This window comes from Emydura macquarii, unplaced genomic scaffold, assembly GCF_026122565.2.
Source record: "Emydura macquarii macquarii isolate MOO-44397 ecotype Brisbane River unplaced genomic scaffold, CSIRO-AGI_Emac_v2 contig_2636, whole genome shotgun sequence".
NCBI lineage: Eukaryota > Metazoa > Chordata > Testudines > Chelidae > Emydura > Emydura macquarii.
The window spans coordinates 34,173,871-34,192,279 of NW_027132773.1; the positions used below are offsets into that span (position 1 = coordinate 34,173,871).

The 18,409-nt window shown below is 40.5% G+C and overlaps 1 protein-coding gene across 4 annotated transcripts in view; it reads left to right on the forward strand.

The window, feature by feature from the left end:
• The window catches only part of CELSR1 (cadherin EGF LAG seven-pass G-type receptor 1), a 256,449-nt gene that overhangs the window by 142,330 nt on the left and 95,710 nt on the right, over window positions 1-18,409 (forward strand). For all 4 annotated transcript variants that reach the window (XM_067564399.1, XM_067564400.1, XM_067564403.1 and 1 more), the window contains exons 4-5: window positions 772-887; window positions 5,791-5,879. In XM_067564399.1, coding sequence (XP_067420500.1) covers window positions 772-887; window positions 5,791-5,879 — 205 coding nt within the window. The remainder of the gene's footprint in view (window positions 1-771; window positions 888-5,790; window positions 5,880-18,409) is intronic.

Below are 18,409 nucleotides of genomic sequence, written 5' to 3' on the forward strand. Positions count from 1 at the left end.
TCTCAAAGAACAACAGTTAGGAAAGTTAATAGCCATTCTTTTAATTTCCTAGCACAAAAGCGGAAGCCCCTCTTGCTTCTGCAGCATCACATTCTTGAAATTAGAGAACATTAAATTAAAAATGAAGAAAACCCCAGCTAATTTAATGGAATGATCAAGATAGTGAATTTGACTTACTCTCAATTGATTTGACTGGTGCAGGATCAAGTCCTGATTAACCATAGGGTGCCTGATTAAAGTAACTCTTGTCCTTCCCTCTCTTTCATCTCCTCCTTGACTCGTTTTCATTTGTGTATGACCCTCACTGCATCGTTTTGAATTTAGACTATAAGCATTTTGGGGAAGGCCTGTTTATTTCCTTGGTTATGTGAAATTCTTCCACGCTTTTGGACACACAGCAAAGAATAACTCAGTACATTCTGACCACTGACAGGTCCTCCCTCAGAATTCAGTGTATTTGTGATTTTACCCATTTTCAGTACCTTCTCTTTCAGCAGAGCTATACTCTGTGGGTTCTGTCTTGCTGACTGCTGTAAACTTCAAAATATTATGTATTGCCACTTATCTTAATTTTATTATTCACTGTCTGAAGCAAGGGATAACAAAGGAGAATGAATTTTAAGACCGGTGTGTTATGCAGTTACAGTGCTGCATTCTGTCTTGAGAATAGGGTGCCTGGGAGTTTTTATGTCATGTATTTCAGAGTGTCTTGTTTGTATGTTCTTTACTTTGTAGATCATTAAATATGAAATTTGTGTCTGCACGTTACAGGTTTGCAACCAGAGAAAGGAATGCTCTACTCCTCTACAATGGACGTTTTAATGAGAAGCATGACTTTATTGCACTTGAGATCATTGAAGAACAGATCCAGCTAACATTCTCTGCAGGTAAGGTGTTCCTTGCCTATTTACTTTCATTTGTAAATCCTAGCAATAAACTTACGGTGAAGAGATCATCTCACTGCATTTTGAAATGAGCCTCATTAAAGACTTTATGTAGTTTCTTAGACTGATTCATAGATTCCAAATTAAAGATTTTATGTGGTGCTTTACTGAGTTATTGCTCTTTTGTACAAATAATTGCCACTGCACTATTGTATAATATAACAGTCCATTTACACAGATCTTTTTACTTTCTTTTCTTGTATTCTTTATTTTTTATTTTGTGGTTGGGATTCAGCAGCTCTTCCATTACCAACTGTTACAACATAGGACATTTATCAAACAACACACTGAGGGCAGGATCCAAAATATACTGAAGTCCCTTGAAAAATTCATCTTGGTTTCAAAGGGAATAGAACTGGGCACTGAAGGAGCAAAGAGCTTTAGATATAAGATCAATCTCTCTGTCCTTGGAAGTAGGCGGAAGGAGAAAGTGCACTATCTTTGTTATTTGTGGCATTACCAATAATTCAGCATCACTGTTACATGACTAAGTAAAGGGGAAGATTAAAGAGAGCTATGAGCTTGAGAAGAGAGCTTGTACACTGCCAGTGTTCCCACACATCAACTGCTTTGTACTTCTAAATTGAAGACAGATATTTCGGAAGCGGTACTTTTTGGTACGCAACTGTTTGCTACCTATAAAACTCCCATGGCATTCAAACATTTACAGATGGGTCATCATACATTCACATTTATAAGGGCTCATTGGCCATAGTTAATAATACTAATAATTCTTTTAATAATATACGGCATTGAACTGCAGATCTTGCATAGTCAGTAACTCTCATGACATCGTATGTGAAAAGATTAATAAAATGTTTCAGCTTACAGCAATCTTTATTATAGTGGTGGCACCCACTATATAGATAAGGGCTTGTCAGCATATCAGTTATAAAACCCATAGGCAGTTTATAACTGCAATAAAAGATTAGCACTAGGCTGAAAGTTGGCTTCTTTACCAGTGTGCGGATTTTTTGTTTGTTCTTTAATTAGTGTTACTATTATCTTTTTGTGATTAAAGACTATTATTGATTTTGCACAATGCACCACCAAGGAAATGTACTGTGTACGTGTTATCCAAAATTTACACCTTGGAGAAAGGAATAAATTAAAAAATGAGATAGAAGAAAAAAATTAACACACTTTATTCTGTTGTCAGTAAACATTATCAATAAAGCTCACTGATGTATATGTATAGCACCTCAAGATGGGAAGAGATAGTAAGATGTTGAGGAACTAAAAGAACCAAACTAACCAGTCATTACCACAATAAAAATGGGATGTGAAACTGTCAATACATGGCTTAGGGCTTGAATGAAAGCCCACTGAGGATATCGGGAGTCTTTCCATTGGCTTCAGTGGGTTTTATGTCAAGTTTTAATGAAAATCTCCCATCTCTGTACCATGAATGGATTTAATGCATTTGGCTGAAAGGAATTACTTCTAGGTTTGCTAAATGCGACAGGACAGACAACCAATGATTGACAAAAGGGCTAGATGACGATCAGTTATTTAGCAGTGCCTGTTGCCCACAAATACTTTCTTTATTGAGATGAAGAAGAAAGTGGTATTGAAAATAGGAATAACCATATGATGCAAGAGAAGGTTATTGGTCTTATAGTTGAACTTATTTTGTTCTGAAGCTATATGGTATGGGACCAGCAGTAAGGGGCACTACAGGGAGTAATGAGTGCATATGAGAACATAACATAGGAACATAAAAGTGACCATACTGGGTCAGACCAGTGGTCCATCTAGTTCAGTATCCTGTCTTCCAATAGTGGCCAGTGCCAGATGCTTCACAAGGGATGAATAGAAGAGGGTAATTTATTGAGTGATCCAATCCCTGTTGTCCAATCCCAGCTTCTGAAGTCAGAAGTTTAGGGACACCCACAAGAGGGAGTTGTGTTCCTGACCATCTTGGGTAATAGCTATTGATGATTCTATCCTCGATTTATATATCTAATTCTTTTTTGAGCCCATTTATATTTTTGGCCTTTACAACATCCCCTGGCAATGAGTTTCACAGGGTCACTGTGAATTGTGTGAAGAAGTATTTCTTTGTGTTTGTTTTAAACCTGCTGCCTACTAATTTCATTGGGTGACTCCTGGTTTGTGTTTTGTGTGAAGGGGTAAATAACACTTCCTTATTCACTTTTTCCACACCATTCATGATTTCTATCATATCCCCTCTTAGTCATCTCTTTTCTAAGATGAAAAGTTCCAGTCTTTTTAATCTCTCTTCACATGAAAGGTGTTTCATAACCCTGATCATTTTTGTTGCCCTTTTCTGTACCTTTTCCTTTGGTGTGGGACCTTGTCAGAGGCTTTCTGAAAGTCCAAGTACACTATCTCAACTGGATAACCTTTGCCCACATGCTTGTTGCATTCCTCAAAGAATTCTAATAGATTGGTGAGGCATGATTTCCCTTTAGAAAAGCCATGTTACCTCTTCCCTAACATATCCGGTTTGGTTGTGTGACTGACGATTATGTTCTTTGCTAACGTTTGTACTGAAGTTAGGCTTACCAGCCTGTAATTGCCAGAATTGCCTCTGGAACTTTTTTTTTTTTTAATAATTGGCATTATATTAGTTGTCCTCCAGTAATCTGGAACAGTGGCTGATTTGAGCAATAAGGTATATACTATAGTTAGTAGTTCTGTTATTTCACATTAGAGTTCCTTCAGAACTCTTGGGTGAATACCATCTGGTCCTGGTGACTTGTTTAATTTATCAATTTCTTCCCAAACCTCCTTTACTGACACCTCAATCTGGGACAGTTTCTCAGATTAAAAGAATGGCTTAGGTGTGAGAATCTCCCTTACATCTACTGCAGTGAAGACTTGATGCAAATAATTCATTCAGCTTCTCTGCAGCAGCCTTATTTTCCTTGTGTGCTTTAGCATTTTTGTGTGTATATTTATACACAAATATGCTTATATAATAACATACACATTTTCTAAATGAAATAATCCTATTTTATTATTTTATTTCTACTTTAGAAGAGATATTATCAAGTCCCATCTGGCTCCAATTTGGGTTTTATTTAAAATGCAGCTTTACAAAATATAAGACCAATAGAATTCGAAGCCTAACTTCTACTGGACTGAGGGTGATTTCAGATGCACCACTGTAAATCCAGTGACTCCACTGATTTACACCAACGTACTTGGGAGCAGACATTGGCCCTTTGTGTTTAAAGGCTTCTAGTTTTATTTCTTTGTTATTACCTGCAGAGCTTAGAAGCAGATTTTAAGGTAGACTTTTCTATTGGGGAAGTGATATGAAATAATGTGTGCCAGTTTGAGAGTTTTGTTTTATTCTGTATTGCCTGTCCTTTGCTTGTCCAAACAAGAGTAAAATCGTTAGGAAGACACCCTGAGGATGAATGAGAATAGGTTAAATTCAGTTGTTACTTATACTGATGTAAATTCAGGGAAACTTTATTTAAATCAATGAAGTTTCATTTGGATTTGTACCAGTGCAAATGAGAGCAGAACTTGGCCTAATATATTTAGAGATGCTGTTTTTATTTGGAAGGAGAATGGTTTGTATTATATCTATGGGTAAAAATTAACTTGAAGATGCAAGTTTTGGACATGTTGGCAGTCACTTTTGCCTGTGGAGTAATATGTCGCAACACTTTTTTAGTAGACATCAAGACAAAATAATTAGGGATCAATATGTCTTTCTTCACAAAAGCTTGCTTATGAACTTTTAGCATAGATTTTGTTATCCTTATCAATGACTTAGGCCCCTTTCAAGGTAAATGTAGACCAGATACTAAACTGTACTCTGTACTGTTTGAACAATCAAGGTGTATTGGCATTAAGGGATAGTCATGGACACATAGGAGAATAGTGAAAGGTTACTTATGAATGTGGAGGAGAATGTATGCTTTATGTTCAATGTGTGAAACTATTAGCTTTGTTAGCCTGTGGGAGAGGAATTGTTTTTTCTGTGACTTACTATATAGGCAGTTATTCTAATGTTCTTTTTTCTCTTTTTCCTCTGTAACAGGAGCTTTTGTCCAAGTGTTTGAAAAGGGGGTGGGGAAATCCAAAGCACTTTGCCAGGCCCTTATGTACTTTTGCTGTAATTGTTTATTTTGTCATTACTTCAGAGCAGCAATGAATAGTCACCATGCTAGTTGTTCTGGTTTGAATACCTGACTTAACAAACATCCTGTACTCTTACAATTTAATATACCAAAAAACCCACCAACCCTCCTCCCCCGAATTTTAAATGAGTGGCTGTAAAAAATATTACTTAACCACAAGGTTAGAAATTAAAAATTCTTCTGAGAAAAGCTTTTTTGTTTCTGTAACTCCATCCAGTAGGACGCCAGATTCCAGTTTTTCAGCCTTGACTAGAAGTAGATTTCATTGATATACTTTTAACCAGCATGATACACTTCAAACCAGAAATCACGTTTTTGTTAATGACGGAAAAAGCCGCAAAACTCATGTCAGTGCTTTCTCATTTGACAACTTTTTCCGTAGCTCTTTGTGCTGTACATCTCCTTTTACATTCTGTAGCAGCAAAAAATAAACATGTTTTACTAATATGTTTGATATTTTGATATTTGTGCACCCAAAATAGATTCTAATAAAACTAAGAGTACTCTGCATCTTATTGACTCGGACTCCAAATTCTTGTATGTCAAATTAACATTAGTGTATACTGTATTAGGCCTGGATGTCATGGGTGGATGGTAAACTACTGTCCATCAGGCTGGACTGTCTTTCTATTCGTGTTTTGTACAATGCTGAGCAGATCTCTAAATCACAGTAATAGTCATGGTGACTATTTTTTTCTCTCCTCATGTCCCAACTAACATTCCAGGGGAGACCACTACTACAGTTGCACCATTTGTTCCAGGAGGGGTCAGTGATGGACAGTGGCACTCCGTTCAGGTGCAGTACTACAACAAGGTAAGGCAGAACACTTCAGGCATGCTATTTATAAAGTAGTAAAGACAATGGACAGTGGACAATGTGTCCTCAGCACAGTTTCGTTAATTTCAATGGAGTCACACCAATTTACACCACTTGAGATCTGGCCTAGTGTATGTAGTTGCTCTGGGATTTTTGTTTTTGTTTTCATTTTTAACTAATCCTGGCACCAGTCCTGCTCACCTGACTGAGGCAAAACTCCCTTCAAGGTTCTTCTGGAGTCTTGTCACAGTAGGAGTGCAGGCTCAGCTCCAGTGTGTCCTTTGAGGAAGAATAAAACTGAAAATGTTCAGTTATTTTGAGCTTTTCTAGTTTTCAATTCTTCCAAAACCTTTTACAGTTCAGAATGCCCAAAACCAACAGTTCACTAACCGGGATCCTTTTGAAGAGCTAGAAATCGTGAGTGGTACAATACTGACTGAAAACCAGTTTACAACTTTTAAAAAAATAAAAGGTTTCTTCCAAATAATTGTCATTTTTAATTATGATGAAACAATACAGTTGTTGCTGACTTCTTTATAGTCACCTTTTAGGAGGTATGTATGTTTTGAAACTACTTTGTTATATTTTATCCTCGTGTGTTTTCTCCTTCTCTCTCTGGCATTATCACTCGCGCTCTCATACAAGATATTTCCCTATGTGTATGCATCACTATTGCACACACTATTGAGTCCCTGTTATGCTAAACCCATTATAATCTTACTTAGCAAAATAAACCATTCCTGAAGAGCTGAAAGTCCTAATACACTGTTCTAATGAGAATGAACTGAGAATTACTTTCTTCAACTATTTAATATTGTACAGAAAATGTATTTCTTAATAAAATAACATTTAGGCTATTTCTTGGATCATTGGACTATTCTGGCTAGTGCTATAGAAGCCTTGCTGGTAGAAGATGCGGAGAAGATGCACAGAATCATCACATTCTCCAACTGTTCTATCTATGCCTTTTGCATGGTCCACACCACTCACTTTTGGGGTTGCTCAGACTCAAAGGTGGAGGGAAGATTGTGACTGCTTTGTCCTGCCACGCCTTCCTCACTGGTAGACTTCCCTCTTGAGGGCCCTCTGACAGGTCTGCTATTGCCTTTTGACAATTTTTGCCAGATTCTAATATTTATTGTATTACAGTAGCTAAGCACTAAAAATCCAGGAAACACTGCAAGCCCCATGTATTTCTATTTAGGTGCATTCTCCCATGAAAATTCATGCAAAGAAAACTACATACTGTATACAGAGAATTGGAAAGTTAAGGTATGACGTGGTATTTTTTGAGTAATCAGGGCTCATCCTACTAACTAATTTTCATTTGCCATGTAGAAAGATATAAGAGATTAGATTTATAGAGAGAAGAATATTCCATACACTCAACAAACTAATTAAGGGATGCAAGGATGCTCATGTGCTCTGCGGGTAGCTTATGGGAAAGATAAGTTGCGGTTTGCTTAGGTCAGGGATCTTGGTACACAAGCCATTTCTGTGAAGAAGAAGAAGAAGAAGAAGAAGAGAGGGTTTTGAGGTTAAATATTGGGTCATAATTTAGACACAGATTTCAGAGCTCCTGTATCTGTAATGGAATTAAATAATTCATATAGATATTCAAAATTGATACTTTTTAATCTGACATGATAGCATTATGAAGGATTAAATAACGAAATAGATGAGTACTGTTGGCTGTGTTAGCAAGGAAAGAGGATACTAATGTTAGAAGATAAATAGAAGATGAGGGATTAATATAATCAACAAGTTCTTTTTCCTAGTTCTGCGTCCTTTCATCACAATTTGTGTGCAACTTCAAATCAAAGGATTAGAATTTTCATCAGACTCCTAGGTAGTATCTCCTTGCCTAAGGATATTTTATGGAGAAAATAAAACCATATCCACTTATGCATTTATTCCTGTATACTGTACAAGTGAGAAACAAGTGGAAGTTGTTGTATATATGTGACCCTGGACACGGTGAGAATCTTTCTTGTAATCTGTAAAACACTGTTTTCGCATGTTCTTGCCATTTTTTTTTTCAGTAAGTAGCTTTAATATAAAGGGAGTTATTTACTAAAATGATAAAGAAACCCTTAATATCTTTCATGGTGAGTCATTCCTCTTCATGGGCCAGCAAGCACAGGGAAAGGAACATACATCAGCTAAAAGTTGGATTGTATAGTATGGTTACTAGTTTAAAATTCTAAAGTGCTGCCAAAAAGATAAGGAGTTGAGACAACTCCTGCATATTCTTTAAAAGGAAAAGTGATCCTATGCAGCGGTTAAAAATAAACCTTTGTCTCATTTTCAAGGTTCGTTGCTGTTTGTTAAAGGAATAGTATAAGTTATTCTGCTAATATAGTGAAAGACATTTCCATGTTTTAAAGTATAAACATTTGCTTATTTGTCTGCCTCTGATTATGGTACCCCTCCCTCTGAGCTGGGGTGGATAAATCACTGTGAGGGGACTGTTTGCTGCCCTCTTCCTCCCAAATGCAGATCAATGGCTCACTGGCAGAGGAGGGCAGAAGGGCCTCTGTCAGTTCTGCAATGCCAGGAGGGGAGAGTACAGGGAGCTCAACACTTGGGACCAGAGTCAGTAATTGGCCTGCTGGGCTTCACTGAAACATGCCCCCTACAATGCCATCTTCTTTGGAGGAGATTCTTTGCAAGCAACAGATGCTCGGTTCTGAGCCTTCCAGTGTGTTTATGGGCCTTTCCCATTCTTCCTATCAGACTGCTTCAGCTCTTTGGCAGAAGTTGACACACAGGTGTTCCTTCCCTGTTTCCCTGACGCTGTTCCTTGCGGGGTGGTTATTCCCGCTTCCCTCCTAATCTTTTGTTAAAAATGCACCAGCTTATTTTTGGGGTGGGCAAGGGGCCAAAGTTGGGCCTTTCCCCCTTCCCTGGTCATCTCAGGGCTGTTAACGTTAAAAGAAGTTGCAATTTCATCAGGCTAGCCCTGCGCTCTGTGATGATATAGGAGTCTATGTGATCAGGGTGCTAAGCTAGCGCAATGAATCTAAGAATATATTTTTATAAAGAGAGGTCAGTACTGGACATTTACCCTCCCTGGCCCCTGCTTTTATAGAAAATGATGGTCAGGAAAAAAAGAGTGAAACTTTAAGAGTAAAATCAAGTGATGAATGTTTCTTTTTAATAAGTTCTGAATAAAATAAGGGACTTCAGAGAACAATATACAGTAGCTCAACGGTCTGATGTGATAAAGTGGTGCAGTAAGGAAGGATTATTGAGTTTTTATTGGCAAGGGTAGAAGTAATTGAAAATTATTTCACTCTTAATTTAGCTTTTCAGCCAATAGCCTCTTCTCATCTTCTGTAAACAACCCAGGGGAATAGTTAACAGTGGACATCTTCTTTGTCTCATACTAACTATTGATTTAAAGGTATGATATTATTCTTAATCACTCTGATGCTGTATTTTTGTTGTAGGGGCTCTGAATAATCACTCCCTTTCTTCCACCTGATTCCAGGCATGGAAACTCACTGCCACAATTATTGTTCATGATTTATAAGCCGATTGGAGATATTAGACATAAAAACTAATGGCCTGATTCACCACCATATTACTCCTGTTTTATGCCAGCATAGCATCAGTGGCTTTGAACTGGCATAAATCACAATGATGAACCATGCGTTCAGTGTGATAACCACTCTGCTGAGAGGTACACATACCTCTGCCTTGTAATATAAAAGACTGATGCCATCTTACTATGGTAAATCAAGCATTTGTATTTTCAGCAATTTATTTGGGAAATCTCTAGCATTGGGGTTAGGGAGGGGAAATCACACACCGGTCTCAAAGTTAGTTGCATGTGGTAGCACTTAACAAATAATGCAAACCATAGTGCAGGCTGCCAGAGTTCCCCTCTGTGCCAGGGGACTGCACACGTTGCACCATCTCTCAGGATGCTTCAGCTTGCTCCTCAGCAACCAGTCCTGCTCGATAGTAGTGGCAAGATAGGGCCATGGCCCTGTGTTCCGCTGGTCTCCCCCTCTTGAGCCCACCCTGGTGTCACTAAGGAGAGGTTTAAGCTTTTGCTTCAACTGCTATTTATTTTTAAGGCAATTCCTTGGCAGGCTTTTGTTTTTAACAAGGTTTGAAGATAAAAAGTCCCTGTGAGGAGTTTGCTGAGGCAGATAATTTAGGGATTTCTGTTATACCAAGATAAATGGGATGTTATGTCTAAACTATAACTCAGACATGTTTGAATAGCAGAATGCCTAATACTTACAACTTCATTTAAATTACACACGCAAGCAGGTTTGAAGGGGGAGATAATACCATATTCACAGGACAGTGTACAGTTTTCAGCCTTGCACCATCTCCAAAAATCCTACCTTTTCTTCAGCCACACAGCACAAGTGCTCATCCAGCACCTCATCATCTACCATCTTGACCGCTGAAGTTTCCTACTCTCTGGCCTCTCAAACACACACATCATCTCCCAGCTCAGGACCAACACACAGCTCCTGAGATAATCTTTGCCCATCATTTGGATCATGTCATGCCCCTCACCGAATCTCTTGAAAGGCTCCTCCTTTACTGCATCACACTCCAGTGTCTTGTCCTTATCTTTAAGGCCCTTCACAACTTTGTGCCTGCCTACTTATTTGCTCTTGGATCCTGCTGAGTTGCCCCTTCACTGTCTGCTCTGCCAACAATAGCAGCCTCTACATTGTCTGCTTCCCCGCACACCTTTTTGCACTTTCTTCAGTGCTGGTCCTTGCACATGGAGTTCCGTCCCCTCGCTAGTCTGGGTAGCTTCTGCCCCGTCCATTTTTCAAACTCCTCCTCTTCTGAATTCTAACAAGAGGTTTATGGGAAACTTGCAACTGATAATAAATTAATAGATGGCCATTGGGAACTCCAGGTGTCTATCTTATTAATTTATCTATATTTTATCAGCCAAAAATATTAAATGGTCCAATATAAATCTCCCTACTTATTTTCTTTTGTTGAGCTTCATGTCCCTTCCCCAACACCATTTGTCTCCCCATCTGCCTCACTCTGGTCCACCCATTTGTTGGTCTCCTGAACAATCACCTCTGTGCCTTCTACCACACAATCCATGTGCATGTTTTTAACTTCCCTGAATTCACTCACAAGGCGCCAGCCTTTCCACTCTTAAATTCCCCCTTAAAACTCACTAATGCCATGCTGCCTGTAGTGTATCTTATTGCTTTGTAAAGAAAACCCCTTTTGTTGTTGTTTGTCCTCAGGCAGATAGACAGGGCTCCTTGGGACAGGGACTGTCCCCTTTTATACACCCGGAAAAATACCTAACACATTGTGGGTGCTACCACAAACAAATAACTCAAAACGTTTGAGATGTGCATCTAGCACAGTGGTTCCCAACCTGTGGCCTGGGGGCCAAAAGTGGTCCGCAGGGGCTTTTAAAGTGGCCTATGGCTCACCTCCTGCTGGCTGCAGAAGGGAGCCACTGCCTAAGGATCCAGGCGGAGCACGTTTCCTCAGGGCTAAAAGACCGGTGCAGGCTCCTTGCTGCAGCCAAGGGGACAGGAGATCAATGCTCCCCTCCCCGTGACTGTAGCAGGGGAGCATGGCAAAATGCTCCACCTAGGTCTCCAGGCGCTGGGGTCCCTGCTGGAGCCAGAGGGAGAGGAGCACTGATCTTCCATTTCCCTGGCTGCAGAAGGGAGCCACGGCCTAGGGACCCAGGTGGAGCACATGGGGCTACAGGACGTGTGCAGTTTCCCTGCTGCAGCCAAGGGGATGGGAGATCAGTGAGGAGGCAGCCTCCTGGCTGAACTCCTTCCATCTAGCTGCAGTGGGAGGGCAGGGTCGTGCCTGCTGGCAGAGGCTGGTGGCCCTCAAGGGTTGTAAAAATGGCCTCAAGCCAAAAAGGTTGGGAACCACTGATCTAGCAGGTCTGTGTGACTATGTATTCTTATCGTTGTTACACTTACCCTTCCTTCCCAGGTCCTTCCTTTGGTTTGTTACCCCCTCTTCTAAATGCCTTGTTTTCAAACAGATTGTAAGCTCTTCAGGACAGGGTCCCTGTCTTTCTTTATTTGTACAACAGCTAGTGCAAACAGGCCTTGATCCTCATTGGGGCCAATGGGTGCTATTGCTGCTGTGAGGGTTGTGATATTGATGCAAAACTCCCATTGACTTCAGGGAGAGTTCCATGTGCAGAAGGATGTCAGGAGAGGCCACAGTGAGTAGGGAAAGTAGCATTTCACCAGACTGTAGACTGACTGTCTTGGAAGACCTATTTTAGCTTTGTCCATTTATATTTTAGGCAAATGAACAGCTCTTATCTTTGAATCATTAGCTTTGAACAAAGTGCAAGTAGTTTTTGACATTTGTAAGGCAGTCGGTGATACTTTAAGTGTAGCTGAAATTTGGATTCCATGCATGGCTGACTTGGGAGTGTGCGGATTCTAGCAGGAGGTTCCTAATTGTTTGAGAGAAGTTGATTGTTTAAAATACAAGCCTGCAAGTCTCAACTATGCCAAGACATGCCAATGGTGTTGGTAGCTTGTGAACTATGAGTTTAGATTTATTTCCGCAGCTAAATCAAGGTGCTGTTGGATATAAATGAGGTAAGCATGGAAGCGACCTCCAAGGTGTTTGTTTAAAGTTAAATCAGAAAGGGTTCGCTTGTTAAGATTACTGGTAATATTATTAAAATAATGTTATTTAGAAAATGACCTCCTCATCAATTGCTTTACCTCTTAGAACAGATGTTTTAAATACAGAAGCAAGAGATCAATCTCTAGCCCAGCTTTGCGTATTGTACTGATTCATCTAAGAAAAGTAAATGTGCAGCCAGTTGTACTATAGGGAACATCCAGTGGTGGGATTTTAGTGTGAGTGCCCTGCAGTGCCACGTGGTGAAGGGCCAGATTATATGATTGAGAAAATGGATCATATATGCAGGGTGGCTCAGTAGGCACAATCCCTCCTTTCACTCCCCAGCACACGGGGAGTGTGGAAGCTGCACCTTCCCTGTGGATTGTGCAGTCTTCTCCCCTCAGTGTGCAATCAGCCGGCTGTGGGGGCTAGTAGGGAAGGGGAAGTGTGACCGTGGCCCTTTGCCACTGTCTCATCCCTCCTTATCACTTTTGGGGCAATTTATGCTCCTGGGCTGTACTCCCTGTTCTCACCAGATGCAGAGGGTCCATGGCCCTCTTACCCCTTTCTATAGGGGGCTGCTTCCTCTCTTCCCCTCAGGAGTACTTTCCCTCAGCCTGTCTCCTCTGCTGCAGTGCAGATCCCTGATGCTTCTTCCACCCACTCCAGGCTGGTGAGCTGTCTGCTCCTGCCAACCCTCTGCTTCTGCCATGAGGAAACCTCAGGGGCTTCCTCTCAGACTTCATCATTGGAGGCAAGACTTATCCTGTTTTGTGTCCCTGTTTTCATCCACTCACCCTCTTTCACATGCATTAATATTATCCTTAAAATTAGGCCATATTGGGCAATGATCAACCCTGACCTCACTCTTTTACAAGGTGTGGGTGAGCATAGTTTCTCAACCTGTGGTACATGTACCCCTGGGGGTACACGAGACACAGGCATGGGGTACGTGGCGAAAAACCCAGTGAAGGGAGGCGAGCGGCAGCCACTGACTTCTGGGGAAGCCAGATGGCAGCCGCCTGCTTCCCGCCCAGTCCAAGCTCCCAGCTGGGAGGCAGGCGGCCCACACAGTGTGATTTGTCCCAGGCCTGCACCCCTGTATGGATGGCCATGGGGAGCGCTGCTATCCACTCTGGTGGGCCGCTCGTACCTGCTCATACCTTACAAGTTCCCATCTGTGTAAGAACACCACAATGTAGTGATTGGCTGGTATTGACCTTTGCTCCTATGTGGAGAAAGGGGAGGAGGGAGGAAGGAAGGGAGAAACAGTAGGGGATTTTGTGATCTGCCACAGCGCCACAGCACTGCAGAACTCTCTTGCTTTACGAGAAATACAGTCGTCCAGCGGTAAAGGGGGAAAAGACTGTATTTCTCAGAGTGGAAAATTGAGCGTTGCAGTACTTATTAAAAGTTTCTGATGTTAGGGGGTACTTGCTACTTAAAAAGTTGAGAAACACTGCTGTAGAGCATGTTAATCATAGTGCTTTCCAATGGTACTTCATGTCTCCCCTGCCCAGTGACCTCTGGGCAATGTAATTCTGTTTCAGACTTAGGTAATGTGGAGTGGTGTTCACTAGGAAACACAACTACAGCTCTGCATTTGTTCAAACGTTCAACTTTCTGCTACAAACACTAATGTGTGTTTATGTGAAAACATCACAGTAGCAAAGATGACAATTATCAGAGGAGGAGAGGCAGGAATAAAGTTTTAATTAACATGTATTAATGAAAATTATTCTCTCCCTTCCCCCCTTTGGCATAAGTTGGCAGCCTTCTTGATTTCAATTTAAATGCCTAAGGTATGTACATAGATGTCTTAGTGGTGACAATGGGGATTCTGAAAAACTAGGAGCTTTGAACCAGCTAAAGTGAAACTTTTGAGCCAGCAAAGGTGAACCAGACTTAGCTTCAGTTTCATTCTCATATTAAAAGTCTTGTCTGCTACGCATTTAGTAAGATATCCGTTTACCTACTAGTTATATTTCTTGCAGTAATAGGTGTTTGCTGAGTTTTTGGGAGGAAGGGAAGGTGGGAATTAATTTGCTTGAAATTTTTCATTTCGTCTTCACTGATTCAACTGGTGAACATGTGCAAATTGTTCGTTGTCTGTAGGGGGTCCAGATCATGCTACCATTCAAGTCAATAGGAGTTGTGCTGTTGAGTTTAAAGATGACTTGCAATGTAAACAATATTCTTTTAAAACATATTTTAATGTCTCTCTTTGTTCCTTTATATTTCATAAAGGAGGCCTTTAAACATTTTGGGGTGTTCCCTTTAACTTTGCATATTTTTACATTATGACTTCAGGTCTTGCCTACCCTGTTCTACCTGGAAGAATCTTTTAGACATCTAGAGAAGTGGTAGGATTATGACACTGTAGATATCAAACTAGTGAAACCTGGTTAATTGAGACAGGAGAGGTGATTTTTATTCAGACTGTTGAAAACACTTGTTTTTGTTTTGTTTTTGTTTTTAACACCTATTCAGGTGACCTGGTGAAGCAATCTTCAATGTATTCCTGGGTCCAATATGATTAATAGAAAATCTCTTGTTTTGAGAGTCACCATCTATCTACTATATTGGATTGGTAGTTTAATGATAGATGGCAAGGGTCTCACCTTATCTTATTTAAATATGGAAGAACCTCTTTTTTTCCAAGGATGGTGTCTCTGAAAGGTTTTAGCAAAATGGTACTGTACTGTATATTAAACACCAGTTTGGCAGTGTACTCACTGATCTTCCTATGTGTTTGGTAGTTTCCAAGTATCACACATGCGTTGTGTAACTTTTAGGTAATTTTTGTATTGTCCCATTGGCAGTTTCATTTCAATTAGCTGAGCTTCTGACCAAGACATATTTCTTGGAAGAGAGGGAAAAGGTACTGTCCCTCTTTGTGTTTGTTTTTTTGGTGCTTAATATTCCTTACAAATCTTTTTCAAGATGGGCATGTCCTACTTCCCTATCATTGATATTTTCATAAATATAAGGTTTTGTCTACCTAGTGCAGTTGTGCACATCAGTGGGGTGTGAATTCTAATATACACCAAAGTGGCCCATTTAGACCCTTCTGGTATGCACTAAGAGCTCCTTAGTGTATGTTAATGCAGCCTGGGGTCAAACAGAAGTACATTAACACACACTAGAGAACTTTCAGTGTGCACTAGTAGGGTCTACACAGGCCAGCTCGAGGGGATTAGAATTCATACCCTGTTAATGTGCTCTACTTCACAGTGAAGACAAACTCTTAAGAATTATTTGTTACTTTGGAAGAAGAGGAGGAAGTAACGAGGGAAGATATGTCCCCAGTAAACTAAGAATTGGTGAAAAGTGATAGCCTTCGAGGTTGAAGTCCTCTGTCAAGCCACAGAAGAGATAAAGTAATGGGCAGTAGTAGTGCAAGCTTCTCCCATTGCTCTGCTAATATGTCTCTATTCTAACTGGAGGGAGCCCAACTAAGGTGAGACATTAGTTTAGTCTTCATAAATTTTCAGTACTTGGCCTCTTCTGAGTCTGTCAACATGAGTGGCAATGGATAAATTTAATGATGTTGACACTCGTCCACCAGGAATAGGAACAAAACCACCATGCCACCCAACTTTCAGCAATAATAATTTCAGCAATAATAATAATAACAGCAATAACAACTTTCAGCAATAATAATGTTGATTAAGAAATCCAGGGTTAATTTCACATGCAGCCCCACATCTGATCATAGCCTACATTTGTCCCATGAGGCTTTATTGAACCTAGTAATAATAGATTGTTTTTTGCTAGTTGAAAACTTCAAACTGTTGTCCCAAACTTTTAATACAAATGCAGTTTTGTTCAGAATTCAAGTTACATCATTAAATTTATATTCTAGTTATTCCTGACTGACTCATCACCTAAGGGGGATGTTCATCATTTGGCAGGAGATAAAAATGTTTTAAGTATAGACATGTTTCTTTTATTATTATGAGGCATATACATGTATATTTATGTGGCATGTACTTATGTATTTATATGTATATGCAGTCAGGGTTACTTTAAAATGTTACTGACCTACAGGCTGTGTGCTTTTTTGCAACAACTCAATGAAATATAAGTTAATTTCCCTGCAGGCCAGGAATCCTGCATAGAACAGAAAAATCTTATGGCAACCTTGACTGTATTTGTACAGCGTATGTTAGAGTAATTCAGTCAAACCACAGAATGACTTGAGCAGTTCACTGAATGATTCATGAAATGACTTACAAGAGTAAGGATTGCAAGATTAGGCTATGTATCTGTGAGAGAAGCTGTTTAATCCTCCATTAGTGGTCAAAGATTCATTCATTGCAACTGCTCAGGGCTCTAGAAGTGCAAAAGCAATAGAAAGAATCTGGAATGTAGTAGTCACTTGAGCCTTAAGGCTTCCCGTAACGAGGCGTGTATAATACGAACACCACATTGTTTGCTGTAATTGGATGAAGGAAGTCCTCTTATATTTGACAGTATGTAAATAAGGTGTCATTCCTTAATTCCTTTGTTTAATTCACTGAATTTCTTTAGGCCATTGAGCCAATGTCTGGTCCTTATTTTCACGTATTTGAACAAAGTTTTAGTCACTAGGTGAAAGGCCCAAGTGCACCGAAATTTTCTGAACCACTTTTTTGTCTTTTCAGAGTTGTTACAATTAGGAAGGGTGCAACTGTCAGCTCCCAGAGTGGTATGTGTACACTAAGGATGTTCTGACCAGGGAGAACTCTGTTTAACATTTCCTGATGGACTGTCAGGTCTTGTCCCTTTTAGGGTGCCGTGTCAGACATCTCTCCAGTCTGGCTTTTCCTTATCCTTATCCAGTTTATAATCACATGGCCCAGCTCTACAAACTCTTACATAAATAGCCTGTATTCACCTAAGTAATACCCTTGAAATATTATTTTTAATGGACTACCCATTGTGAGTAAGGAATTGATTGCAGAGTCCATCTCTCAGAGACTACTGAATTTTATTTCTCTTTATATTTCCAAGTGAAACATGCAAATTCTTCTATGCAAGGTAAACTTAAAAATAATCATGGCCACTTGGTCTTCACTGCCTTGTCTACACTTACCTGGAGATTCGGCGGCAGTCGACGGGAGTTACGCAAACTACGCAGAATACTGCACTGTGCTGATGGGAACAGTGTTCCCGTCAACGCAGTGCTACGCTACTTGAGGGGGTGGTTTACCAGCGTCGACTTCCTGATCGATTGAGCGGGTCTACACTGACCGCTGAATCAATCCAGAAAGATTGATCTGGCGGCAGCGAATTTGCCGCCGTCAGCGTAGACATGGCCACTGCAGTGTTATCTTGAGATGTAACTCGAGTTTTGCCCCTACACTGCCCCACATTCAGAAATCTCCAACTTGAGTTAAATAGCACTTTAAGCTCAAGGTAGCAGGTCTGTCCAGGGGCTTGGTGCTTGAGTACTACAGAAGTTTGTGCTGGTAATGCAGTGGTAATGCAGCTTATAGTGCTGGGAGTCCCTCAGTGCTTTCCCAAAATTTGTTGTTTCTATTTGTTGTTTCTATCCTCCCAGCCTTCTGACTGGATGTTATCTCTGTCCAGTATAAATACCCACTTCAGCGTTTGTACCATACCTTGCCTACAGCTGTCTGCACCTGTAGTGTTTATACTAGCTCTGTGATTGTGCTTGTTCTGTCACATGGTGACTTGGGTGGGGGCCACCGTCTTCCCAGCATGCAGCTCGCTGGCCTGGAGCTGACACAGCTGCTTGTTCAGTTGTGATATGATGCCAGCAAGGATTTGGGTCCAGGACCCCAAGTCAGCAGGGGTAGGATGGCATTTCATCCAAACTGTCAGAAGAAGGGATCCAGCAGACTGTCCACCTGTGTTGGGACAGGATCAAACCCTGTGAAGACACCACTGCTGGGCGAAGG